The following is a 27,071-nucleotide window of genomic DNA, read 5'->3' on the forward strand; positions in this document are numbered from 1 at the left end:
ATTGCGGAGTACTGTGACTATGGTGAGACCTTGTCAGAAATGTTACCCGACCGTTTGGTTTGCGGTATTAACAATGCGGCCACCCAGAGAAAGTTGTTAGCGGAGCCAACATTGACTTTTCAACAGGCCATTCAAATAGTATTGTCCCGAGAGAGCGCAGAGTGAGGAGTACAGGAGCTACAGGGAATGGAAGTGCATGACTTGGGGCGCAACCCCTTACGTCCGAAAACGTCCCCCCGCACTCCTGCAGTACCTTGGGCGAGGCAACGTCCGAACCGACGCCAGTGGCCGTCGGACATTCCTCCCCGAAGGGAGCCTTCTCCAGAGCCAATGGATGAGGAGCCATGTCCGTGTCAGACTTGTAGGCGCTGACCCCGTCGCGGACAGCGGTCCTGGGGGCGCCAGAGGCGCCGTCATTCCGACCGAAACTGGGACCAGCCCAGGGGCCGTAACTGGGACCAGCCCAGAGGCCGTACCTTCCATGTGGATGAACCTGCGGCGACTACTCCTGAGGACGTGGAGACGGAGGACGACTGCCTGCAGCTGCATTGTGTGGCAGCTTCCCGTGTGGCCCCCATTAAGGTGACAGTACGGGTCAATGGCCACCCGCTTGAGATGGAGTTGGATACTGGCGCAGCGGTCTCCGTGATCACCCAGAGGACATTTGACCGCATCAAGCAGGTTATACAGACCCTTACATTAACCGACTCACAGGCCAGGTTGGCCATCTACACGGTGGAACCACTGGACATTGCAGGAACTACAATGACCCCTGTTGTCTATGGACGCCACGAGGGGCGTTTCCCACTTATCGTGGTGCGCGGCCATGGGCCCAGCCTGTTGGGTCGGGACTGGTTGCGCCATTTGCGGTTGCAATGGCAGCACATCCTCCAAACAGTTTCTGAAGGGTTGACTGAGGTGCTAGGATGATACCAAGATGTATTCCAGCCTGGTTTGGGGAAAATAAAAGGGGCTGTAGCCCGTATCCAAGTTGGACCAGGAGCCACGCCGCGCTATTTCCGGGCGCGCCCAGTGCCTTACGCCTTGCTCGAGAAGGTAGAAGGGGAGCCCACTCGTTTGGAGAGTTTGGGTATTATCAGGCCCGTCCGTTTTGCTGACTGGGCAGCACCAATTGTACCTGTAATGAAGCCAGATGCCACAGTTCGCTTGTGTGGCGGCTATAAACATACAGTGAATACGGTTTCCCGACTCGACCGATATCCAATGCTTCGCATAGAGGATCTCTACGCAAAACTTGCAGGTGGACTCTCGTTCACAAAATTTGATATGAGTCACGCCTACCTGCAGTTGGAGCTGGACCCTGCCTCCCGACCATATGTAACGATTAATACACACCCGGGCCTGTATGAATATGCACGGTTGCCCTTTGGAGTATCCTCTGCCTGCGCAATTTTTCAACGTGTTATGGAGGGCATTTTGAGAGGTTTACCACGTGTGGCTGTCTACCTAGATGACGTTTTGATTACAGGGACGTCGGAGCAGGAACTTTTGGAAAATCTGGAGGCTGTCCTTAGACGCCTTTCGGAGGCTGGAGTCCATTTACGTCGCACAAAGTGCGTATTTCAGGCAAAGGAAGTAGTCTACCTAGGTTATCGGGTGGACCGCGAAGGTCTGCACCCCGTCGCAGAGAAGGTGCGTGCAATTCAACATGCCCCCGCCCCGACTGACACTTCGCATCTTCGTTCTTTTCTCAGTCTCGTAAACTATTACGGGAAGTTCCTCCCCAATCTGGCAACTACGCTGGCCCCTTTGCACCTTCTGCTAAAGAAAAATCACACCTGGGTTTGGGGTCAGCCGCAAGAAACCGCTTTCCGGCGGGTAAAGCAACAATTGTCGTCATCTGGGTTACTAACCCACTATGATCCTGGAAAGCCTTTGCTCGTCACATGTGATGCATCCCCGTATGGTATTGGGGCCGTCCTGTCCCACAAGATGGAGAACCATTAGGAAACCTAACATTTCATGCCGCCCTGCAGGATGAACTCAGGACCGTGTTTACTGCTAAACATTACTTCTGTCTTAGTCCCCACTGGGGGAGGGGGGGTGAGGAGGGGTGCGGTTTAGCTAGCTTGTGATGCAGAGTGAGGCCAATAGTGTGGGGTCAATTCTCGTACTGGCTGAAGATTCATGACGGCCGGCCTTCTCAACCTTGCTCCTTGCCTGAGGTTTGGTGATCCTCAGATTAAATCAACATCAGACTATGGTCACCTGGGACTATGGTTACTTCACTTAGTCCGCACTCTCCACCTGCCTGATGCAGACCTTAGTTAGTGTTTGGTGACTCTTGAAATGTCTGCTAGATGGCCATGACTGTGTAATATTATAGGATTGTGCCCAGCCTCATGATGTCAGCCTATTGCATGGGAGTTACTAAGTAATCCTTAAATGCTGTGTGGAGACTGACTGAGCCGCATCCCTCCCCGATGTCTTGGCAATGCTGGAAATGAACCTGTGAAGCTCCAGACGAAGGCAGGGTCATGAGTGCTTATCAATGATTGGACTATAGTCATGTTCAAGCTTGCTCTGTCCACACAAAGGTAGTCTGACTTGCATGATGTAGGGTGACAGATCACACCATCCGGAAGACTGACCTCACCCTTGGGACTTAGTAGCATTATTATTATTCGTCCATGTTCCACAGAGTGAAAGTCTCCCCTTTGCCCTTCCCGATGGTGACAGGCCCTTCTTCTGCTCCTCAGCTGCATCAAAGCCATTGAAAAGGCAACATGACCTGCTGCCTCCATTTGTGCACTGTTCCTTGTGTCTGTGGAAAAATAGATGAATCACACGATTGCACCTTTGCCTGCAACGATGACCTTCCATCGCCAAGCTAAGGAGTTGTTGTGAAGCTCTTTGGCTGTCCTCATCCCAGGCATTCCATTGCCAGAACCTCCCTTGCAGCTAAAACACATCCTGAAGGATCACAGGTAGCTAAGCACATCTTACCCTCACATCACCCCAGGCATGGACACATATTCACAAAGGCGGTTGAATCAGGATGAGTATGGCTAGATGTTATCAACCTCAGTCAGGGCACTGTCAGGCAGTACTAATGTAACAACTGGAATTGTTGCGTCCTGTAAACCCTGAACATTCCAACTGCAATGTGTAGGGTTGCCTGGAAGATGGTGCATTTGTACTGCAGCTGTGGCCCCTAAATAGTTTGATCGTTCTGACATTTTCACATTCCACTCTGATGAAATAATGGGCAATCATTACCAACTTTCCCTAAGCTCTAATGGATTGTTGCAAGAATGCGCACCATGAGTTAAGGCACCCAGACCCTTCAATTATCATTTGAGTCTTCCTAACATGTCTCAGCTGAGCCTTGCTCTCACTGTCGTGAAACAAAAGTTATGAGGGTGCCCCTTCAATCAGCCCAGAAATGCAATAGTTAGCCCCACCAGTTATGTTTTGTGCTGTGGCCGTAGTACAGATGCACACAGACCATCTAGTTCTTTGACTAATAATATCATTTATGAACAAGATGAATTCATGGAAAGACAACTAAGGAGCTATGATACAAACCGTAACTAATAATTGAATTCAGTGAATTCTCCTGGAGCTACTTCTAGTGTGACTGTCCTCTAGTACAACTTACTACCAATTGCCGGATCTTTCGAGTCTCATGGTAGATCTCTATCGCCACCAGCTGGTTGGAGGTTGTATCGATAACTATAGACATTTATAGACAACTATACACAAAACTGTGTGCAGGCATATCACCACACCACCCACCCATACAGACTCAAGTCCTGCATCTGGCTTAAACCCTTTTCTTGACAACTGGTCTTGCCTGAGCAACTCTGAGTCCAAGAAACCGTGAGAGCATTGCAGTGCAAGGTAGGCAAATGTAACGTGTATAAACCGTGAAGTTCAGAGCGAAGTGTAGGTCATCAGATGCATGCCGCTTATATCTAGTCATCAATCAAACCAGTCTATTTATTTGGTGGTGGAACAATGAAATTTGGAGTGTAAAAATGATTCCAGCGAGCTGGGTTATGAATGAGCATTCATAAGATGCAAAATGATGCAAACGTGCTTCCTGATGTGGAGCAGTGGGAAATACAAGCCGCCATGAAATTTGGGAGGGTAATTTCCAACTTATTTTCCTGTTCATGCAAAATTGTGTCCTTCTATCCACCATGATTCCGGCTACTGGTGGGAGCAGAAAATCCTACATAAATCTCTTAATCGGAATATTCCACCCATTCATTTTATATCTATAGAAATTAATTTGACATTCTACTATGGAACTTTTGTATTAAATGTTTTGCAACTTTAGGTTTAAGCATAGATACATCCTGGATCTTGGTGGATTTATTTACCCATCACGTGTTCTCTGATTTGACTCTGTCATCAATTTGGTGGATAATCGAGAAGAACCTGCTGCAGTCCAGAACTATTATTTTTCACAACTGGTGATAAATTCTTCCTGCATTGATTCCTGCTGTGGTTGTATTCCTGCATTTTCAATTGTGGTTGTGTTCCTGCATTGTAATTATAAGGGAGCACAGCAGCAACACTATTATGTGACAGGACAAAAGGATGGATCAGTGATCAGGCAATAAGAGTTCAAACTGCATTGTGGAAGCTGGGGGGACTTAAATTCAATTAGAAATCTGGAGCAGAATTTTCCCCAAATTTGTCAGGTTCAGACTGAAACACAGTCGAATTTTCTCTCCAGTTTTTCTGTCATTTAATGCACAGATAATCAGAGTACGTGGTTTGCCCCCCAGTGGAGTCCCAATAGGGCTTTCACCGAGCAACAAGTTCACAGCACTGGAGTTAAAATATTAGATTATTACAAAAACCCATTTGTTTCACTAATATCCTTAATTACTTCATCTGGATGACATCTGGAGCCAAATCCACAACAATGTAGTTTAATTTTAACTGCCCTGTGAAATGACTTAACGAGCCACTAGGTTGTATTCAGTGACAGTTAAGGACAGTTAATAAAAGTTGGCCTTGCCAGCGTTGCACACATCCTGTGAATGAATGACCAAATACAAATTGGCAGTAAAGCATTGCTATTACAATATTATTTTATGAGATAATCTTCAATTACCTTGTAAGCTCCTTCTCAGTTCCAGGTAATAATTCAGTAACTGGAATGTGTAATGTTTTTAACAAAATTGAATTCTTTTTGACCATTACCTTACTGCCGTTATTCTGTACTGATCAGGCAAAGTGACATACCTATGAGTTTTGTTAAGGACAAGACTGATATTATTCCAAATTCCAGATGGGATACTTGAAATAATTGCCCTCAACATTTTGCAATTTGGTATAATGTGAGGAAAAGTTTGAAATCCAGAGAATGATGTCCCAGACATATTGTGATACTTTATTAGCCAAGAAAATAAACAACAATAAAGTAAACTATGTACTTATCTGTACATAGTGTCACAAATTTTACATAGTCCCAAACAGACTTTACTTCACTACCTTCAGAGCTTGCTCTCCCCAAAGAAGATAGAACAAATAGCTTGCTTCTAAAGACAGGAGGTGAGGATTCATTGGGTTGTGGGGGATAGTCATGTGATAGGGAGGGTAGTGAGGGTGGAGGGTATCATCAGAAAGGAGTGGGGGTGAACCGGGATTCATGAGGTCAGGAGGCTGGCTAGGGAGTCCAATGTGGGTTTTGAGGGGACTGATTAGTACCATAGTTGACCATGAGTTAAAAATGGTTTTAATCCTTCTAACTTTTCCTGGCGAACTATTCTACTAAGCGAGTCAATACCATCTGAAGTCTCCCAGCTTCTGATGGTTCTCAGTGTAGGATAATTGCCCATGGAAGTTTAAACTTCCTGGGTAATTCCTGTGCAGTCCTTGGATGGGGACTTCCAGGGGGAGTCCCCCCAGAGCATCTTATGGGGTACCTCCGGGGTATGAACCCCCCACCTGAGAATGGAAGTTCTGAGACAAGCAATGTGTGCCATACACAGTAAATTCAATGGACCCTATTTTTTGTCAAATAAAAGTGAGGATAGTGATATTCATTATTCGCAAATGGTACAGCCAATACACCCAGCGGCAGCTGGGTAATGAAGCTCAAATATTGATGTCTGCGCTCTATTGCTGCAATGTAAACGTCACATAAAACAACATCTCACTGCTTGTCTCATCAGTGACATGCTTTGAATAGAGTGAAGTTCCAACTGAGATACAAACTAATCAGCCTTTTAACAATGTGATGTGTCAATTACTGCCAATCACAATGTCTGACACTGAAAGATTAACTATTGTGTGGAGTCTATTACTTCAGGTTTTAATTTTTGGTCAAGATTTTTAAAATGTAAAATTTTATTTCCACTCGTTGCAGATATTTGGTTTCTTTTACTGAGCTGCTAGCAAATCATAGCGTCAGAAATTTGAAAACTTCAGTATGCAAGTGCAAATCTGACAAACTGCAGACGATATTAGATGCCCTTCCATAATAAACTTTGTTACATTATATTGTAGAGTAATAATATGAAAGTATTTCATTTTTAAAAGTAAAATTTAAATTGTCACCCTTTTGCTGTTTACACATTTATTTTTAGAACATAATTTTTCTAATCTACCTCTACCTATTTCTCTAGTTGGAAGCTGCCTACGGAAAGGTGCCGTCTGATGCTGTAGTAAGCATTCTAGGATTCACGTAAGTAGAACTTTCCGAGGAGAATATTTTTCACAGTCGCATCTTATTCTTAAGGCCGAATGTTGAACAAAGAAAATCTGAGATATAAATGAAGCTGGAAAGTGCACACATGAAGGAATTGAAACATATGCAAATGCATTTTATTTTGGACTCATGATGGTTTTCCATATTATTGCCAATACCTGGACCCCAAATATCGGCTCGGACATTTTTCAAAATCATAATTTCCAGGTGGTTCATTTTGTAAAAATGATGCTCCTTCCAGAAGGTGGACACATTTCCTCCCTACCAACTCATAAACTGGGTACTTTTGACAGTTTTTTGATTCCTCACTTCACGAGCATGTAAACCATAAAAACTTCTCCATACACACAAATTCTGAAGGTAAGGAGTGAGGAGATGCAATGACCGAGGTTTAGGATGGCTGCACTTATGGTGAAATGAAAAATGAAAATCGCTTATTGTCACAAGTAGGCTTCAATGAAGTTACTGTGATAAGCCCCTAGTCGCCACATTCCGGCGCCGGTTCGGGGAGGCTGTTACGGGAAGTGTGTTTCCCTGCTGATTAACATGGCCACAGTAGATTATGATTTTGCGGTCCTGAATGGGGATCTTCATTTGGATGTGAGTGGCCCTGGCAAAGGTATCATTTGTTGCCCATTTTTGATTGCCCTTGATTGAGAAGGTGCTGGTGAACTGGCTGTAGCCATCTGGCGTAGGTACACCCAGTATTGTGAGGAAGGAGTTCCAGAATTTTGATTCAGCTGAAGTGAAAGAACAGTGATTGTCATAATATACACCAGCATATCATGGTGCAGACACATACTGATGGACACACAGTGGGACCAATCAACACACACAACACCACAGCCAATCACCAGTGAGAGCACACGCACTTTTAAGATAGGGGCATCAGAGTTCCCGCTCATTCAAGTTGCAACTAGCTAGGAGGACAGAGCTCACAGTCTGCAACACAGACATTCACCATGTCCTGAGTGCATCGACTGGTTAGGACAAGGCAAAGGTCTTTAGTTAAAGCTAGTATCGTATTAACCCACAGTCTAAGTAAGTTTAAACAGTTAATGATTCAATAAAATAGTTTTGCACTATTTCAAGTGTTGGTGACCTGTATGCGATCCAGAACACCCAACACATCAGTGATTATAATGCCAAGTCAGGATGGTGTATGATTAAGAGGAGAGCTTGCAGTTGTGGTGTTCCTGTGTGACTGCTGCCCTTGTCCTTTTAGATGGTAGAGGTTTTGCTTTAAAAGGTGCTGTAAAAGAACGCTTGGCAAGTTGCTGCAATGCACCATGCAGTCACTGGAACACACATTGCTGCCACTATACCTTGGTGATGAAGTGAATAAATATTTAAGGTGGTGGATGGGGTGCCAGTCAATGAATTGTTTTATCCTGCATGATGTTGAGCTTCTTGTGTGTTGTTGGGGCTACACTCATCCATGAAATTGGAGAGTATTCTATTACAGTCCTGCTCTGTAGATGGTGGTCAGACTTTGGGGAGTCAGGAGGTGAGCTACTCTTGCAGTCACAGTATTTTGTTATTGGTTCATCCAGTTTAGTTTCTGGTCAGTGGTAGCCCCCTGAATATTGATAGTGGGGGATTCAGTGATGGAATTGCGATTGAATAACAAGGAAGGTGATTAGATTCTCTTGGGGCTAGTGGTGGTCCTGGGTCTGTATAGGCTGGAGAGGGGACTGCCACCCTCCCCCCTTCTCCAACCCCACCGCCCTCGCTCTCGGGTTGGCTCCTGGTGAAAGGGGTTATCTACTGTGGTTGTGGCTGATGACGCCTATCGGGTGGCCACAGACCGACGTGGAGACCCACTACAATGACGCACATACAGTGACCAGGGGCGTGAATGAGCTTCAGCATTTTATAGATGCGGTTCAGGTGTCTGGACCGCTGTGGAGGGGTCCTCCAGTATAACGCTAGAGGGGTGCCACATTGTGGTGGCCTGCTGCGTTCTCCACAACATTGCTCAGCAGAGAGGCGGTGTGCTGAAGGAGGAGGATAAATGGTAGACCTCCTCCAATGTGGAGGATGCGGGGGAGGGCGAGGATGGGCAGGACATGGGGCCCAAGCAGGCATGGAAGGTCGCAGAATGTGTGCGCCAAGGCCAACGTGCACGGGACACTCTGATCGCCTCCAGGTTCACCGACTGGGGGTGTGGTCTGTCCAGGGGAAGGGACATTGCATCCCACTCCCACCTCCCTCCCATCCGGCACCACCCCGCCTGCAATGCCCTCCGTGATACCAACTGTTGCAATACGAGGGTGTGGGCCCAGGGTTGGCAGTAACAGCTGGTCTGGTCCATGGGATGATTAGGACCCTTTCTGTATTGAGCTCTGGTGACAATGTCTGACTTCGGGCCATGGTAGCACTTCCAACCATCCTACTGGGTGCCCCAATTTGGCCATTTCATCACACTTTCCGTCGAATCCCCTGGGGTGGTGGCGGTCTGGATTGTCGGGGGAGAGTAGGGAGCCCAGCCCACCCACAATGTTCACCCATTTCTGCCCATTTCCTCCCCACCCAGCACCCATCATGCACCTTCTCTGGCCAGACCAGACCAGCCCACCCCTCCCACCCTTCTGACAGAGCACCAAGGCAGTTTGTAACAGTGTGAACAAATATGTACAAGTATATGCCCTGGCCCTTATCACTAAACTGTGCCCTGCAGCCGTGCCAACTTAACTGGTATCTAACTTTCTGACCTTATGCGCCTTAATGGATCCCCAGATGGTCGAGCAGGATGGCAGGTGGTCTTCTGTGATTCCCGCCCTGCATCCTGGGTCCCCATTGGCGGCCGTCCTCTGGGGTGAACTCTGGGCCCCGATGCTGCTCAGGTGTCCTAGGTGTAGTGGTGCAACTCTGTTCTGCCCGCTGCCACGAGATGCGCCAGGGACAGGAGGGGTGGGGGCGGAATCCGAGGTGCTACGGTTTTCCAGCACCTCCCCTGCGGGAGCCACCAGTACGGGCCCCATCACCTTCTCCTCCATCGGGGTGCCCGATGGCCCCCGGCTACTCCATGGGGTATGAGCGGATCAATTCCCTGGAGGATCCCCTGCCACCTGGCACTGCCAGTCCTGGAGGCCTGCTCTTGGCTCGGCCAGGGTTTTCATGCTCGTGGCCATGGAGCACAGGGAGTGGACCACCTCCATGCCACATCAGCCAGTGACTGTGCCATCCCCCTCTGGGACTGGACCACCTCCCTCTGCATCTGCGCCATGTCAGCCAGTGCCTGGGCAATGCCACAATGCTCTCAGACGTGGCCCGCTGTGACTTGGCCAATTGCAGGAGTGCCGCTGTAATGTCCAGGTGGCTCTGGCACATGGCTGCCTGTGAGAGGGTGGCCCTGTTCTGGGCCTTGGCCAGAGCCAGCATAGTCTGCCTCCAGCCTTGGACATGCTAATCCATAGCCAAAACCCTTGACCCCAAGGCCTCCGCCATGGATTCCACCCGTGCTGTGTTGCCTTGGGTGGCATGCATGACCGACACCACTTCCTGCTCCTGCACGTGGTTGGACTCCTCCACCTGCATGTGCAAGTGTTGAATGCTCGCTGTAAACTGCTCATGTAGTCCTTGGCTCTGCGAATGCATCTCCACAATTGATGGAACTGCCTATTCTAGAAGCCCAAAACCCGACTAGACGGCAGCTGGTCCCTGAGGTCAATAGTGAACCTGCCGAATCCTGCACTGTTTCTCATTGGAATCGATTGTGTTCCACATGGTACTGCTGTTGGCCCCTAAACAGTCATTGAATCGGTCCAGGGGTGACGCCAGTTTTGCTGTTGTGGAACTGCACAAATCCTGCCCCGCCGTCAACACTTAGTCTCATGAAGAGAGAATGAAGCCGACCGTGTATTGGACTGCAATCCTGCCTGTCCAATCTCTCTTTACCCACATAGCCCATCCAAACTTAAATGTCCAGAATCAATAAAAGAACAAATGACATTTACCCTCCTCCAAACAGACAGTGGTCAATATTTGTGACTTTGGTGAATCCAAACAAGAATTCCACCCAACCATCTGCTCCTGACCCTGCCTCCAGAAGGATTTGTATTTAACTGTGCAGGGAATGGTGACAGTGGGTGGTTGTGTACTTATCCCAGTGCATGTGACCGACTACCTCAGGTTGGCAGTTGAATATTCAACATCTATCACAGTCAGGGTGACCAACAGCCTCAAGGTGGCAGTGGACAGTTGGATATCAGTCACTGTGCAGGGATAGTCGTGCTCTCCATGGCCCCAAAGTGTATAACTGTCAACAGCGTTCACAAGAACATCCTGAAATTAGTTAGGCAAAAGCTGCACTTATTCCAGGAATGTAGGGCCTCAGCACTAAGCATCGCTGAGATAAAAATTATGGAAATGGCATCAGATGTCATATTCTTCTCATTTGAACAAATGGGCAGGCACATTGCACAAACCTGCCACTTTCTGTCAGGGAATTCTGGAAGTGGCAAAGTAGCCACTGTTTAAACTGAGGAACCACTGACACTTCAGTGGCAGCTTCAGCCTGGTGAGTCTCCAATTTTATATTTTGAACCTTATTGAAGAGAACTCAGCTTTTATTAAAACCCTAACTACCCAAAGATATCTAAGACAAAGGCTGAATTTCCCATTCATTCACACCTTCATTAAGTTCTTATTTTGAATTAATTGATTTAAGTAAAATGGCTGCAATAATCCCCTTTTTTGTGTCTTTACTGATTTAGCAAAGGAAGTGTAATTATACTCCATGAAGCAGCCACAACGAGGCCGTTAACTAACAAGGAAATCAACAGCCAAATCCAAAATCTCTCTCCAAAGTACACAGCTGAGTTGCTACCGGGTAAGTAATACTTTGGAAAATAAAATAATTTTTCTGGAGAGCATTTGAAGGTAGAAATGTGTAGAAATGGAATACTTATCACCTAACTGAATAATGTATCTGTATTTACTTTGTTTGATGTTAAAGCACTTTAGACAATTATGTAATTATTTATAAAGACAGAAAAAGGAAAATGTTTGGACTGCTCTCTCAGTTACTCCATTTGAAGACAGGTAACAGGGAGCAGTCCTCACGTGTAAAAACTCATTAGCAGAGGCGAATGCCGTGATTGCCGTGCCAAGGCGTTTGCGATGGGGTGGGCATGGAAATAGTATGGCTGGGCCATGGGGTCCATGCTAATTTGAGCTACAGCTGCCGGATGGTTTCTAAACCTTCCTGGAATACGGTCGGAAATCTGGCCAATATGCCTTTGGGGCCATGTGGATGCATTTGGCAAACTCTCTACCAGTCTAAGCCGGAGCCAGTCGCATCCCAACTGTCTCGGGCCGCTCCCATGTACAATGACCAGTGGTAAATTGGCAGACTGGCAGCCGTATTCATCGGGGACAGTGGTTGTGCCCGCAATTGCAAGAGGCTCCACTGTGTAGGTTGCTAACCTTGCATTGGTATCCTGGAGAGTCAGAAGACGAATCCCGGACCAGATGTGGTCGAAGGTGTGATGACTAATGACAGGCATGGCAGCCCCTGTCGAGTTCCACAGGGTCATGTGGCCGTTCACCTGGAGCGAGATTTGGATGGGCGTGATTCTAGGTGCCGCCACGCAATATAGTTGTTGGTAATGTTCATAGTCAATCTGTATGTTGTGGGCCCAGGCACAAGTGGGTGGGTCATGCTGTGCGGTGAGGTGTGTGGGTGTTTCCTCGCATGGCCTTCTGTGCCCCGGATCCCTATGTCCCACTGCAACCGCTACAGGCCGGTAATCATACTACCAGTCCTCCTACTCAGGAGAAAAGATCTGGTGGCTTTCCTGAGGTCTAGTCCGGTATCTCGCCCCTTGCCTGTAGGTGTCCCAATGCTGGGGAATGGGTTCTTCGGTCCTAGCGGGCTGTGCGCGGGGACTACTTTGGCATCCGAAACTGAGCATTGCCATCCACTGGCGTTCTTGGACTCCTTGTTCGGCATTTTCCCTGGATACCGCAATTTCCACAGCTCTTTGGAGGTCTAAATGAAAATCGGCTGATAGTTTTCTTTGCGTGGCCGCATCGCGGATACCACATACTAACCGGTCACGTAATGCTTCACAAAGGGTTATGCCGAATGTACAGGTCTCAGCTAGTTTTCTGAAGAGGGCCAGAAATTTGCTGATACTTTCGCCTTGGGTCTGGGTGGCCGTGTGGAAGTACTCCTCCACCAAGGCTACTAGAGGGGCTAACACGCGGGTATCCAGAGGGTCTGGGTGGTTTAGGCTTTTTATAAAGATATACATGGGCCCTCCACAAGCTGACAGTAAGATCACAGTTTGGTGCTCGGCGCCAATAATCGTACTAGTATGAAAGAAGTACTGCATCCTCTTGATCTACTGACCCCAGAGTGCAGATTAATGATGAAGACTTTAAACCAGTTAAAGGTGAGGGAGGCCGCAGTAGAGGTTAGTAAAGTTTCCAGAATAAGTAATAGAGCAGAGTATGGAAAGCAGCAAAGACCTAACTACAGGCATCACACATAGGGGACAATTATGAGAAGGGGGTGGTCATTGCAGGACTTAGGGTGTTGTATCTAAATGTGAACTTCATATGAAATAAGTTAAATGAGCTTGTAATGCACATTGAGGTTGTTGGTACATTATTGTGGGCATCACAGAGACGAGATTCTCCCATACCCGGCGGGGCGGGGGGTTCCGGCGGGACGGAGTGGCGTGAACTACTCCGGCGTCGGGCCGCCCGAAAGATGCGGAATCCTCCGCACCTTCAGGGGCTAGACCGGCGCTGGAGTGGTTTGAGCCCTGCCGGCCAGCGTGGAAGGCCTTTGGCGCCGCGCCAGCTGGGGCCGAAGGGACTCCGCTCGCCGGCACGGGTCCGCGCATGCACGGGAGCGTCAGCGGCTGCTGACGTCATCCTCGCGCATGCACAGGGGGGGGGTTCACTTTCGCGCCGGCCATCGCGGAGGTTTCCACGGCCGGCGTGGAGGAATAGAGTGCCCCCACGGAACAGGCCCGCCCACGGATCGGTGGGCCCCGATCGCAGGCCAGGCCACCGTGGGGGCACCTCCTGGGGCCAGATCGCCCTGCGCCCCCCCGAGGACCCCGGAGCCCACCCGCGCCGCCAGGTCCCGCCGGTAAGCGACCAACTCCAATTTACGCCGGTGGGACCTGCATAGAACGGGCGGGATTTCGGCCCATCGCGGGCCGGAGAATCGCCGGGGGGCCGCTGCTTGCAGCCGCCCGACCAGCGCAACGCAATTCCGCCCCCCGCCAATTCTCCGGCGCCGAGGGGGGGGGTGGGGTCGGAGAATCCCGCCCAAGGTTGCAAGGAGATCAGGGCTGGGATGTAAATATCCAAGGATATGTGTCCTATCGAAAGGTGGGCAGAGGGGGTGGGGTTGTTGTAAAGAAATTAAATCAACAGTAAGAAGTGATACAGGGTCAGAATGTGTTGATTCGAGGAATTGCAAAGGAAGAGGTACCCTGATGGGTAAAGGCCCTCGAGCTGTAATCAGGATGTGCGGCAGAACATAAATTAGGAGATAGAAAAGGCATACAAGAAAGGCAATATTACAATTATCAGGGGGGACTTCAATGTGCAGGTGGGCTGGGAAAATCAGGTTGATAGCAGATCCCAAGAAAAATACATTTGTGGAATGTTTGGAGCAGCTTATGGTAGAGCCCACTAGAGAACAGGAAATTCTAGATTTGATGATGTATAATGAGGCAGGCTTGATTCGGGAAACATAAAAACATAGAAAATAATAATCTGTGGGGGAGAAATTAGAAACATAGAAACATAGTAAATGGGTGCAGGAGTAGGCCTTTCGGCCCTTCGAGCCTGCATCACCATTCAATATGTTATTGGCTGATCTTGCAAATTCAATATCCCACTCCTGTTTTCTCTCCATACCACGTGATCCCTTCAGCCGCAAGGGCCACGTCCAGCTCCCTCGTGAATATATCCACCGAACTGGCCTCAACTGCTTCCTGTGGGAGAGAATTCCACATGTTCACAACTCTGAGAGAAGAAGTTCTTCCTCATCTCAGTCCTGAATGGCTCACCCCTTATTCTTAGGCTGTGACCCCTAGTTCTGGACATCCCCAACTTCGGGAACATTCTTCCCGTATCTAGCCTGTCCAGTCCCATCAGGATTTTATATGTTTCTTTGAGATTCCCCCTCATTCTTCTAAACTCCAGTGAGTACAAGCTCAGTCGATCCAGTCTTTCTTCCTATGTCAGTCCTGCCATCCCGGGAATTAGTCTGGTGAACCTTCACTGGACACCCTCAATAGCAACAATGTCCTTTCTCAAACTAGGAGACCAAAACTGCACATAATACTCAAGGTATGGCCTCACCAAGATCCTGTATAACTGCAGCAAGACATCCCTACTCCAATACTCAAATCCTCTCGCTATGAAGGCCAGCATGCCATTAGCTTTCCTCACCGCCTGCTGTACCTGCATACCAACCTTCAGCGACTGTTCCACCATGACACCAAAGTCTCATTGCACTTCACCTTTTCCTAAACTGCCACCATTCAGATAATAATCTACCTTCCTGTTTTTCCAAAGTAGATAACCTCACATTTCCCTACATTATATTGCATTTGCCAAGTATTTGCCCACTCAGCCTGCAGCCTCTTTGCATCCTCTTCACAGCACACCCAGCTTAGTGTCATCTGCAAATTTGGAGATGTTGCATGCAATTCCTTTTTAAAAATCATTGATGTATATTGTGAGCAGCTGGGGTCCCAGCACTGAACCCTGTGGCACCCCACCACTCACTGCCTGCCACTCAGAAAATGACCCGTTTATTCCCACTCTCTGCTTCCTGTCTGTCAACCAGTTCTCTATCCACTTCAATACATTACCCCCAATACCCATGAGCTTTAATTTTGCTCACTAATCTCGTGTGTGGGATCTTGTGAAAAGTCTTTTGACAGTCCAGATACACAACATCCACTGGTTTATCCTTGTCCACTCTATTGGTCACATCCTCAAAAAATTCCAGAAGATTTGTCAAGCATGATTTTCCTTTAGTGAACCCATGCTTTCCAAATGCTCAGTTATTTCATCCTTAATAATTGACTCCAGCATTGTTCCATCACCGATGTCAGGTTAACCAGTCATTAATACCCCATTTCTCTCTCCCTCCTATTTTAATAAGTGGGGTTGCATTTTCTACCCTCCAGTTCATTGGAGCTCTCCCAGAGTCTAGAATGCTGCAAAATGATCACCAATGTGTCCACTGCCTCTAGGGCCACTTGCTTACATACTCTGGGATGTTTGCTGCCTCACGGTGCCGAGGTACCAGGTTCGATCCTGGTTCTGGGTCACTGTCCGTGTGGAGTTTGCACATTCTCCCTGTCTTTGCATGGCTTTTGCCCCACAACCCAAAGATGTGCTGGCTAGGTGGATTGGCCACGCTAAATTGTCCCTTAATTAGAAAAAATGAATTGGGTACTCTAAATTTATGAAAAAAATAATACTCTGGGATGCAGTGCATCAGGCCCTGGGGACTTATCGGGTTTTAATTCCATCAATTTCCCCAATAAATGTCCTGGCTAATAAGGATTTCCTTCAGTTCCTCCTTCATGCTCAACTTCTGTTCCCTAGTACTCCCGGAAGGTTATTTGTGTCCTCTTTAGTGAAGACAGATCCAAAGTATTTGTTCAACTGATTCTAACATTTGTCTTTACCAGTCTTTTTCTCTTCATATATCTCATGAAGCTTTTGCAGTCAGTTTTTTTAAATTTAGAGTTCCCAATTCTTTTTTTTTAAGGGGCAATTTAGCATGGCCAATCCACCTACCCTGCAGATCTTTGTGCTATGGGGCGTGAGATCTAAGCAAACACAGGGAGAATGTGCAAACTGCATAAGACCATAAGACATAGGAGCGGAAGTAAGGCCATTCGGCCCATCGTGTCCACTCCACCATTCAACCATGGCTGATTTCAACTCCATTTACCCGCTCGCTCTCCATAGCCCTTAATTCCTCGAGAAATCAAGAATTTATCAACTTCTGTCTTAAAGACACTCAACGTCCCGGCCTCCACCGCCTTCTGTGGCAATGAATTCCACAGACCCACCACTCTCTGGCTGAAGAAATTTCTCCTCATCTCTGTTCTAAAGTGATTCCCTTTATTCTAAGGCTGTGCCCCCGGGTCCTAGTCTCCCCTGCTAATGGAAACAACTTCCCTACGTCCACCCTATCTAAGCCATTCATTATCTTGTAAGTTTCTATTAGATCTCCCCTGAACCTGCTAAACTCCAATGAATATAATCCCAAGCAGACAGTAACCCAGGGCTGGGATGGATTTGGATTTGGATTTTGGATTGGATTGGATTTGTTTATTGTCACGTGTACCGAGGTACAGTGAAAAGTATTTTTCTGCGAGCAGCTCAACAGATCATTAAGTACATGAGAAGAAAAGGGAATAAAAGAAAATACATAATAGGGCAACACAACATATACAATGTAACTACATAAGCACTGGCATCGGATGGAGCATACAGGGTGTAGTGTTAATGAAGTCAGTCCATAAGAGGGTCATTTAGGAGTCTGGTGACAGTGGGGAAGAAGCTGTTTTTGAGTCTGTTTGTGCGTGTTCTCAGACTTCTGTATCTCCTGCCCGATGGACGAAGTTGGAAGAGTGAGTAAGCCGGGTGGGAGGAATCTTTGATTATACTGCCCGCTTTCCCCAGGCAGCGGGAGGTGTAGATGGAGTCAATGGATGGGAGTAAGGTTCGTGTGATGGACTGGGCGGTGTTTACGACTCTCTGAAGTTTCTTGCGGTCCTGGGCCGAGCAGTTGCCATACCAGGCTGTGATGCAGCCTGATAGGATGCTTTCTATGGTGCATCTGTAAAAGTTGGTAAGAGTCAATGTGGACATGCCGAATTTCCTTAGTTTCCTGAGGAAGTATAGGCGCTGTTGTGCTTTATTGGTGGTAGCGTCGACGTGGGTGGACCAGGACAGACTTTTGGAGATGTGCACCCCTAGGAATCTGAAACTGCTAAACATCTCCACCCTGGAACCCGGATCCTGAGCACTGGGAGGCAGTGCAGTCAGTTTTTATGTTTTCTGCAAGCTTACTCTCGCATTCTATTTTACCCTTTCAAATTAAACCCTTTGTCCTCTGCTGAATTTTAAATTACCCCCAGTCCTCAGGCTTGCTGCTTTTTCTGGCCAATTGATATCTTTAACGCTATCCCTGATTTCTCTTGTCCGTGATCCCAATTACATCATATCCATTAATAATTGTCATCGCAGTTAATCAATCTTTTTACAAATGCTCCTCGCAGTGAGACACAGAGCCTTTAGGCTTGTTTTTTTGACATTTATTGCCCTTTTAGAATTATGTTGTAATGTGGCCCTTTTGATTTTTGTCTTTGGTTTCTCTGTCCTCCATTTTTCCCTTTACTGCCTTTTGTTTCTGTCCCCACATTACGTTCCTCTGACTTCCTGCATCGGTTCCCATTCCCCTGACATATTAGTAGCACAGTGGTTAGCACTGTTACTTCTCAGCACCAAGGACCCGGATTCGATTCCTGGCTTGGGTCACTGTCTGTGCGGAGTCTGCATGTTCTCTCTGTGGGTTTCCTCCGGGTGCTCCGGTTTCCTCCCACAAGTCCCGAAAGACATTCTTGATAGGTGAATTGGAAATTGTGAATTCTCCCTCAGTGTACCCCAACAGGCGCCAGAATGTGGTGACTAGGGGATTTTCACAGTAACTTCATTGCAGTGTTAACGTAAACCTACTTGTGACAATAATAAAGATGATGATTATTATTATTATCAAACCCTCCCCAACAACACTAGCAAACACTCCCCCTAGGACATTGGTTCTGGTCCTGCCCAAGTACTGACCATCTGGTTTGTACTGGCCCCACCTCCCCCAGAACCGGTTCCATTATCCCAGGAATTTGAATTCCTCCCTTGTGCACCATCCCTTAAGCCATGTATTCATCTTGGCTATCCTACCATTCCTACTATGACTAGCATGTGGCACTTGTAACAATCCTGAGATTACTATCTTTGAGGTCCTGCTTTTTAGTTTTAACTCCTAACTTCCTAAATTCAGCTTGTAAGTCCTCATCCCATTGTTTACCTATGTCGTTGGTGCCTTTATGCACAATGACAGCTGGCTGTTCACACTCCCTCTCCAGAATACTCTGCAGCCGCTCCGAGACATCCTTAACCCTTGTAGCAACGAAGCACCACATCATCCTGGAGTCTCATTTACGGCCGCAGAAACACCTATCTATTCCCCTTCCAATTGAATTCCCTAACGCTATAGCTCTGACACTCTTTTTCCTGGCTCTAGCATTTGAAGCACAGCTCTTTCCTCAGGTGAATGAAGAGATGGGTTCCAGAAACATATATATAGACAAAGTCAATGATGCAAGATGATACTTTGACTATATATCATTGACTTTGTCTACATATATGTTTCTGGAACCCACCTCTTCATTCACCTGAGGAAGGAGCTGTGCTCCGAAAGTTAGTGATTCAAAACAAAGTTGTTGGACTTTAACCTGGTGTTGTAAGACTTCTTACTGTGCTCACCCCAGTCCAATGCCGGCATCTGCACATAATCACACTTTTTCCTGCCCTCCTGTGCAACGGGGCCAGCCATGGTGCCATGAACCTGGCTGCTGCCGCCTTCCCCTGGTGAACCATCTCCCCCAACAGTATCCAAAATGGTGTATCTGTTTTGGTGAGAGATGACCACAGGGGACCCCTGCATTACCTTCTTACTCTTCCCATAAGACCACAAGACCATAAGATATAGGAGCAGAATTAGGCCACTCGGCCCATCGAGTCTGCTCCATCATTCAATCATGGCTGATATTTTCTCATCCCCATTCTCCTGCCTTCTCCCCAATAAGACCATAAGACATAGGAGCAGAATTCCCCTGTCTGGTGGTCACCATTCCCTATCTTCCTCTATAATTTTCATTTGCCGGGTGATCAACTTACTGAACATGCTATCCACGATTTCCTCAGCATTGCGGATGCTCCAAAGTGAATCCACCTGCAGTTTCAGAACCATCAAGCGGTCTGACAGGAGCTGCAGTTGGACACACTTCCTGCATGTGAAGGAGTCAGGGACACTTGCAGTGTCCCTGAATTCCCACATCTCACAGGAGAAGCATGACATGGGTCTGGGATCTCCTTCCATGACTTACCCCTTAAGTTAACTTTATAACAATGCCAAAAGAGAATAAGGGAGAGGAAATAAAAATAATAAGACAAAAACTACTTACCAGTCACCAGCCAAACACTTACCTGCTGGCTGTGATGTCACGGTTCGATTTCTTCCTTGCAGCTGTAGTCAGGTTCGCAGTACCTTCTAGGCTATAACACATTTTCTAGGAGCCACTCTGAATCACTCTTTTTTTGGGGTAGAGGAGGTGGGAAGGATGGAAACACTACAGTAATGTGATGTTTGGGGCTTACCGTTCCAAGTTCTTCCACGATCCACTGTTCAATCATGGTGACTGCGCTGACTGCTCCCAGCATGCACCTCAGTGATGTCTCTCTCTGCCACCCTCTGCTGGATGCCTTGACATCTCTCTGCGGCCCTCTGCTTAAGGTGAAGGAACTCTTAGCACGCAGTGACCACAATATGATAGAATTTACCCTGCATTTTGAGAGGTAGAAGCTGAAATAAGATGTAAAATATGACAATTGAATTAAAGGTATCTACAAAGACATGAGGGAGGAGCTGGCCAGAGTTGATTGGAAGGGACCTAGCAGGGAATACGTAGAACCACAATGGCAGGGGTTTTGGGGGGTTATTTGGCAAGAATGGACGTTGGATTACTGGAGAATGAGGCTGGAGACATAATAAGAGGAAAACAAAGAAATGGCAGAGGAACCAAAGAGCTAATTTGCATCAATCCTCATGGCAGAAAACACCAGTGACTATCTGAACTTCAAGAGAGTCAGGGAGCAGAGGTGAGTGTAGTGACCATCACTAAGGAGGACGTGCTGAGGAAGCTGAAAGGTCTGAAGGTGGTTAATTCATCCGGCCCGGATGTAATACACCCCATCTACAGGATAAACTCTTCCTATATTCTAAAGGAGATAGCTGAGGAGATTCTGGAGGACTTTGTGGTGATCTTTCAGAAATCACTGGTTAGAGAGTGTCATAGATTATCATAGAATTTACAGTGCAGAAGGAGGCCATTTGGCCCATCGAGTCTGCACCAGCTCTTGGAAAGAGCACCCTACCCAAGGTCCACACCTCCACCCTATCCCCATAACCCAGTAACCCCACCCAAAACTAAGGGCAATTTTGGACACTAAGGGCAGTTTATCATGGCCAATCCACCTAACCTGCCCATCTTTGGACTGTTGGAGGAAACCGGAGCACCCGGAGGAAACCCACGCAGGCACGGGGAGAAAGTGCAGACTCTGCACAGACAGTGACCCAAGCTGGGAATCGAACCTGGGACACCTGGAGCTGTGAAGCAATTGTGCTATCCACAATGCTACCGTGCTGGAGGACTGGAAATTGGTTAATGTAACACTACTGTTCTATTCGGAAGACAATGTTCTCCCTCTGGGCTGGGAACGGCGGCCAGAGGCGACTTACTATCCCTTGCCATGCAAATGGATGCATGTCAGGGATTGAAAGGGAATCCCTCACGAATACCATTAACGGGCTGCCATTTTGAATGGGTGGCCCGATAGAACATTCCGGCTGTTGGCCTCACCACCCCCGCACTGCAAATCCTGTACCCCCCGCCATGGGATTGATGGGTCACCCCTCCCCCCCACCCCGCAATACGCATGCATGAGGGTGACCCAACCCCCTCCCCTCCCACTGAACCCCCACAAGATATTCCCACCAGAAACCCCTAGAACAGAAACCCCCAGAACAGAGACTCCTCCATAACAGAGACCCCCCTCATCAGTCACCCCTGTCTGGAAGCAAAAGAGCAGTCCAGGAAAAAAGAATCACTGTTTTAAAATTCACTTCCTTTAAAGCCAGAGAAAGCAGCAGGTGTTACTTCCTAGAAAGTAAAAACCAGATTACGATCCTTTGATCTGCAAGGTTTTTATTCATATCAAAACAAATGAGCTTTTACTAGGCTGTGATTGACAGCTTCCAGACAGCCAGATGGGGATGAGAAACACACCAGCCATGATTGAATGGCAGAGCAGACTCGATGGGCTGAATGGCCTAATTCTGCTCCTATATCCTGTGGTCTTATTAACCACCCTGCTAATCTTCATGTCATCCACAGACTTACTTATAATCCCCCCACATTCTCATCTGTATCGTTTAATCTATTTCACAAACAAATTGCGGTGGAGATGGGACCTCTGGGAGGAGGCAGTCGGAGGAGGCAATGGGGTGGGGGCAGTCCAGGGGCTGGGCATCTGTGACACTGGACTGAACACAAATTGTCTCATCAGATAGAAAAGGCACACACAACATGAGAAGTACAATGAGTCAAAAGTTCTTTACATTTGTGAGATCTCTATGCAGTCGTGGTCAACCATGCTATCTTTGTTCTAATGGTATTTCCGACTTTTTACCCTACTGCTGTGTCATGGTGTATTGCCCACATCCACAGTGGAGGTGACGGAAGACTGCTGACTGCTACATACTGTTGCCTATGATGACCTTGGAAGGTGCCCTCTGGATGCCTATGGTCTAAAGGGCCCTGACTTGCTTTTGGTTCTCCTGAATGGGATAGGTGGACCCTTGGGTCTCCTGCTGTATAGGTGCACCCTCCTCAGCCTGTCAAGCTGCAGCTGATGGGATCACAGACAGAGGGGATTGGGAGCTACTGGACACTCTCAGAGTCATCTGGGTGAATGGCCCCGGGTAGCTGGCTGCCAGGTTTCTCTCTGATGGGTGGCTGAAGGCCAATGCCTGGCTTCTTGAGGAGAAAGGGCACCTGGAGTGAGGTTGAGTTGTCCCGTCCACCTCCCACTTAACAATTAATGGATCCCACCTATAGCCAGAGAGATGAAGTGCAGCCCTGAATATCAGGCACAATGTCCTGGCCAAAGATCCCTTGACGGGTGCCATCCTACTATTGTTGACCTCGGTGCACTGGCATTTACGTGTTATGACATCAGACTGAACGCAGACAGACTGTACCATCATCTATTGATGACTTATGAAAACTCTGCACATGTTCCCGTGTTTGCCTTTGCAGTGCCAACACCTGTGTTAGGGCCAGAATATGTGACACAGACTCAGCAGAAGCCCAGCCGCCAGCAGTCCTACATGTTCTGGTGACCTTGGATGTCCCTGTCTCTTCCTGCTGTGTACCCATATTTGCTCACTAGGCTGTGATCCTGAGCCTGCCCTAGAACTGAGTCCCACCGAGGTATGTGAAGGGTTTCAAGTAAACACTGTGACGGCTCTTCATCCAGTGTGTCCTCGGGGTCCTCATCCAAGGTGGTGTGGGAGATGGGATGATTGGCTGGTCGCCAATTGGCCTCTTAATTTTACTGCTGGTGCCTGTCAAGGAGACAAAAGTTAATGGGTGATTGGTGCATAGTCACCAACCTTACAAAGCACTCACAGTTTTGTTGGGTGAATGATGAACAGGTGATGATTCCTCACTAGCTTGAGAGACATCTGTCTCACCCTCAGTGCAGCACTATTGAGGTCCTTGGCAACCAGCTTTGCCATCGGCTCTGCATTGATGATGAGGGGCCTGAGCTCAGGCATCTTCCCTCCCTGGGATTTTTCCCTGTTGTTATGGGCAATCTTCTCCTGCATAAAGACAGATGGACAGACTGTGAGCAGGATGGATGTGAAGGTTGATGATAAAGATGCCTGACTTCTGTGTGTATGGAATGGACTTGGATAGGGCTGAGGACGCGAACTATACAGGATGTGAGAAGAGAACATGTCAAAGTGTGTGTGAGAGAGTCATCGATGATGCCCCTTGTGCTTGCAGCGTGTGAGATCCCTGTGGACTGTAAACCTGTCAATGCCCACTGGGCTTGTGAGAGTGCGAGTTGAGAGTGAGGAAAAAGTTGACTTGCCCTGGCGGAGCAGGTGAGATCATTCGCCATCTTCCTGCACTGAAGGGAGATCTCCTCTGAGGAGCATTGGCACTTACTGCTGTGACAATCTGTGGTGAGGTTGGCGGACCTTCTTCTGCCATCACGGGGGTAAATAATGTCCCAGCATTCTTCAAACCATGCAATTGTACCCCAAAGTGCTTATCACTGAGCTTAGGGGCAGTAGGCTTCTTCCTTCGAGGGTCCGTCACTCACCACCACCAATATTCGGCTGCAGATAATGAATGACATGTGTGGGTACAGTTTAAATATTGCGCCTGGAAAGATGATTCAATTAGGTCACGGCGGAACAGACAAATCTCAGCCATGAGATACAACCGCTTTACGTTTATGCATAAATAATGAGCTGACAAGTACAGAATTCCACCAGGCAGGCCAGTGGGAAATATGCTGGTTAGCCCACTGACCACCGCACTTCATCTCTGAGGTGAAATATCTGGCTAACATTTCCTTGGTCACCATCCAGACACACCAAGTCAGAACTGTCTGAAATCTCCAACTCTAAGTCAGAGTTGGAGGGAGATATTTGGAGGGTTCCGAGAGTAGAAGAATTATCCTTTGGAAATTCACACTTCCTGGGCAATTCCCATGGAGTGCTCGTGTTGGGACTTACAAAGGGTCCCATCGTATATATTCCTGGTAATGCCAGTCTTCGATCATTCAGGAAGCAGGAAGATCTGTGTCTCAAGCAAAGTGTCTCAAGTGAACTTCTCGTCAAGGCTATCTTTGCCAATTTGATTCATCCAAGCTATATAAAGATTAAAATTGCCTTTGATTATTGTGGTACCTTCCTTACAAGCACCCACTATTTTGTGATTTATACACTGTCCTATTGCAGATGTATTAATAGGGAGCCGAGTAATTACTTCCACCAATGACTTATTTTCTTTGCTATTTCTTATCTTCTCCTAAACTGATTTTATATCTAGATCTATCGAACCAAGATTTTTTGTCAATACTGTATTGAATCATCCTTTATTAACAGAGCTACCCCACCTCCTTTTTCTTTCTTCAAATCCTTTGAAAATATCATGCAGACTAGAATACTCAGTTCCTAGCCTACGTCACCTTGCAATTATGTCTCTGTAATGGCTGTCACGTCATACTTTTTTATTTACATTTGTGTCATTAATTCATTTATCTTGTTACAAAGCCACCCCCTCATCTCTGCTCAATGGATGTAGCTGCTTCACGTATGTGAGCAGCTCGCCAATTATCGCAGACATAAAAGTGCTCCCTGACTGCTTCAGTTGGGCGAAGGTCTGGCTTCCACGTGATTCCTGCCTGGTGAAATTGATCAACTCAAAATTTCTCCCATTGTCTCTTTTTATTTTCCTTTCATTCATTTCATTATTTAGCAAGCCAATTGATGTTTGTCTACTGCCCTTGGATAGACATAATTGGCAGTCAATAATTATTCTCCATTACACCTCTAAGCACGGTGGCATATATTCACATATCCATAATCAAGAATGCACAGAACAGATAAATGTGGACCAAATTCTTATTTTAAAGAAACAGTAAGAATGAAATCATGTAGCTTTTGGAAAGCTGTATCAATAATGTTTCCTTTAAACAGAAAATGAAATACCATGTCATGATGAAACTGGCACAAGAAATTTTGATACCACCGAAAAAATCCCCTGTGAAAAGGGGGGAGGGAGCATGACGATAACATGCAAAAAGAATGGAATTTATGAGAAGGATTTACGTTTCTGCATATCAGAGAAAATCAACGATATTCTACAGGTATGAATTGTAAAAGTAGAAACTGCAATCAGTGCTGTTCCAGTAAAATGCGCTCACAGCAAATTCGTCATTGTTTTACTTTAATGCAGCTTTCAGTTTATACCCAATTTACTGAGGATCAGAACTGATACTTTTCTCATAGAACCGAGGATATAGAATGGCAGAGTTCATATAGACTTGATAGTTCAAGTGCCGAATGCTTACCACCTCAAAGCTCTGAAGTACCACCAGTGGTGCCTTCAAATCTGGGGCGTCATTCTCCGACCCCCCGCCGGGTCAGAGAATGGCCGTTGGCCGCCGTGAATCCCGCCCCCGCCCCCGCCGAAGTCTCCGGTACCGGAGATTGGGCGGGGGCGGGAATCGGGCCGTGCCGGTTGGCAGGACCCCCACCTCAATTCTCCGGCCCGGATGGGCCGAAGGCCCGCCCAGAAATTGCCTGTCCCGCCAGCGTAAATCAAACCTGGTATTTACCGGCGGGACCAGGCGGCGTGGGCGGGCTCCGGGGTCCTGGGGGGGGCGCGGGGCGATCTGACCTCGGGGGGGCCCCTACGGTGGCCTGGCCACCGTATCGGGGCCCACCGAACCGCGGGCGGGCCTGTGCCATGGGGGCACTCTTTCCCTTTCGCCTCCGCCACGGCCTCCACCATGGCGGAGGCGGAAGAGACTCTCCCCACTGCGCATGCGCGGGAAACTGACCGGCCGCTGATGCTCCCGCGCATGCGCCGGGAAACTGACAGCGGCCGCTGACGCTCCCGCGCATGCGCCGCATTTCTGTGCCAGCTGGCGGGGCAACAAACGCCATTTCCGCCAGCTGGCAGGGCGGAAATCCCTCCGGCGTCGGCCTAGCCCCTCAATGTTGGGGCTAGGCCACCAAAGATGCGGAGCATTCCGCACCTTTGGGCCGGCGCGATGCCCGTCTGATTGGCGCCGTTTTTGGCGCCAGTCGGCAGACATCGCGCCGTTGGGGGAGAATTTCGCCCCTGGTGTCCAAAAAGGTGGTCCACCTGCAATATCCTCTCCCCAGTCCATTTGCCCAGAATTGAGGCGCTAATCAATCAAATCCAGCTCCGCTGGACACAACATGCATTTGATATGCCTGACACCAGCAGATTCCTGAAACAACCGCTTTATTTGGTGATAGGACTAATTTGGAAACAGGACTAAGTGCAGCCTCGGCGAGACGGCCCCCAGATTGCAACAAAGTCTTGTTAGATAGCGTAGTGTTTCTCGGTGCTGCAAACACTGAGAAACATCCAGTTAAATGCGCTTGACATGGGACTCTGTTGCAATTTGATTCGATCGCATCCAATGGTCTGGATTCTCCAACTTTGGGGCTATGTCCGGAGGGTCCGTGGCATTTTACGTGGGAAAAATCGGAGAGGCCCCAGCACCGATCCTCCCGACCAGTGAGGGGCCAGCGGCCATGGCCTTCCCGATATAAACGGCCGGCGAATTGCCGGGTCTGTGGCCGCGCATGCACACAGCGACAACCTGCAACGGTCGCGCCGTACAACATGTGCCGGCCGGGCGCGGACCGGACCTGCCAAATACGGGCCCTGCGGACACTCCCCCGGCCAGCAACATGGCACCC

At 48.0% G+C, this 27,071-nt stretch overlaps 1 protein-coding gene across 1 annotated transcript in view; it reads left to right on the top strand.

The window, feature by feature from the left end:
- Window positions 1-27,071, top strand: part of LOC140411470 (uncharacterized) — a 114,562-nt gene that overhangs the window by 34,020 nt on the left and 53,471 nt on the right. Inside the window, exons 5-7 of the mRNA XM_072500567.1 lie at window positions 6,609-6,667; window positions 11,410-11,525; window positions 25,311-25,480. Of these exons, the coding sequence (XP_072356668.1) occupies window positions 6,609-6,667; window positions 11,410-11,525; window positions 25,311-25,480 (345 nt within the window). The remainder of the gene's footprint in view (window positions 1-6,608; window positions 6,668-11,409; window positions 11,526-25,310; window positions 25,481-27,071) is intronic.

The sequence above is a fragment of the Scyliorhinus torazame genome, chromosome 4 (genome assembly GCF_047496885.1).
Source record: "Scyliorhinus torazame isolate Kashiwa2021f chromosome 4, sScyTor2.1, whole genome shotgun sequence".
Classification (NCBI taxonomy): domain Eukaryota; kingdom Metazoa; phylum Chordata; class Chondrichthyes; order Carcharhiniformes; family Scyliorhinidae; genus Scyliorhinus; species Scyliorhinus torazame.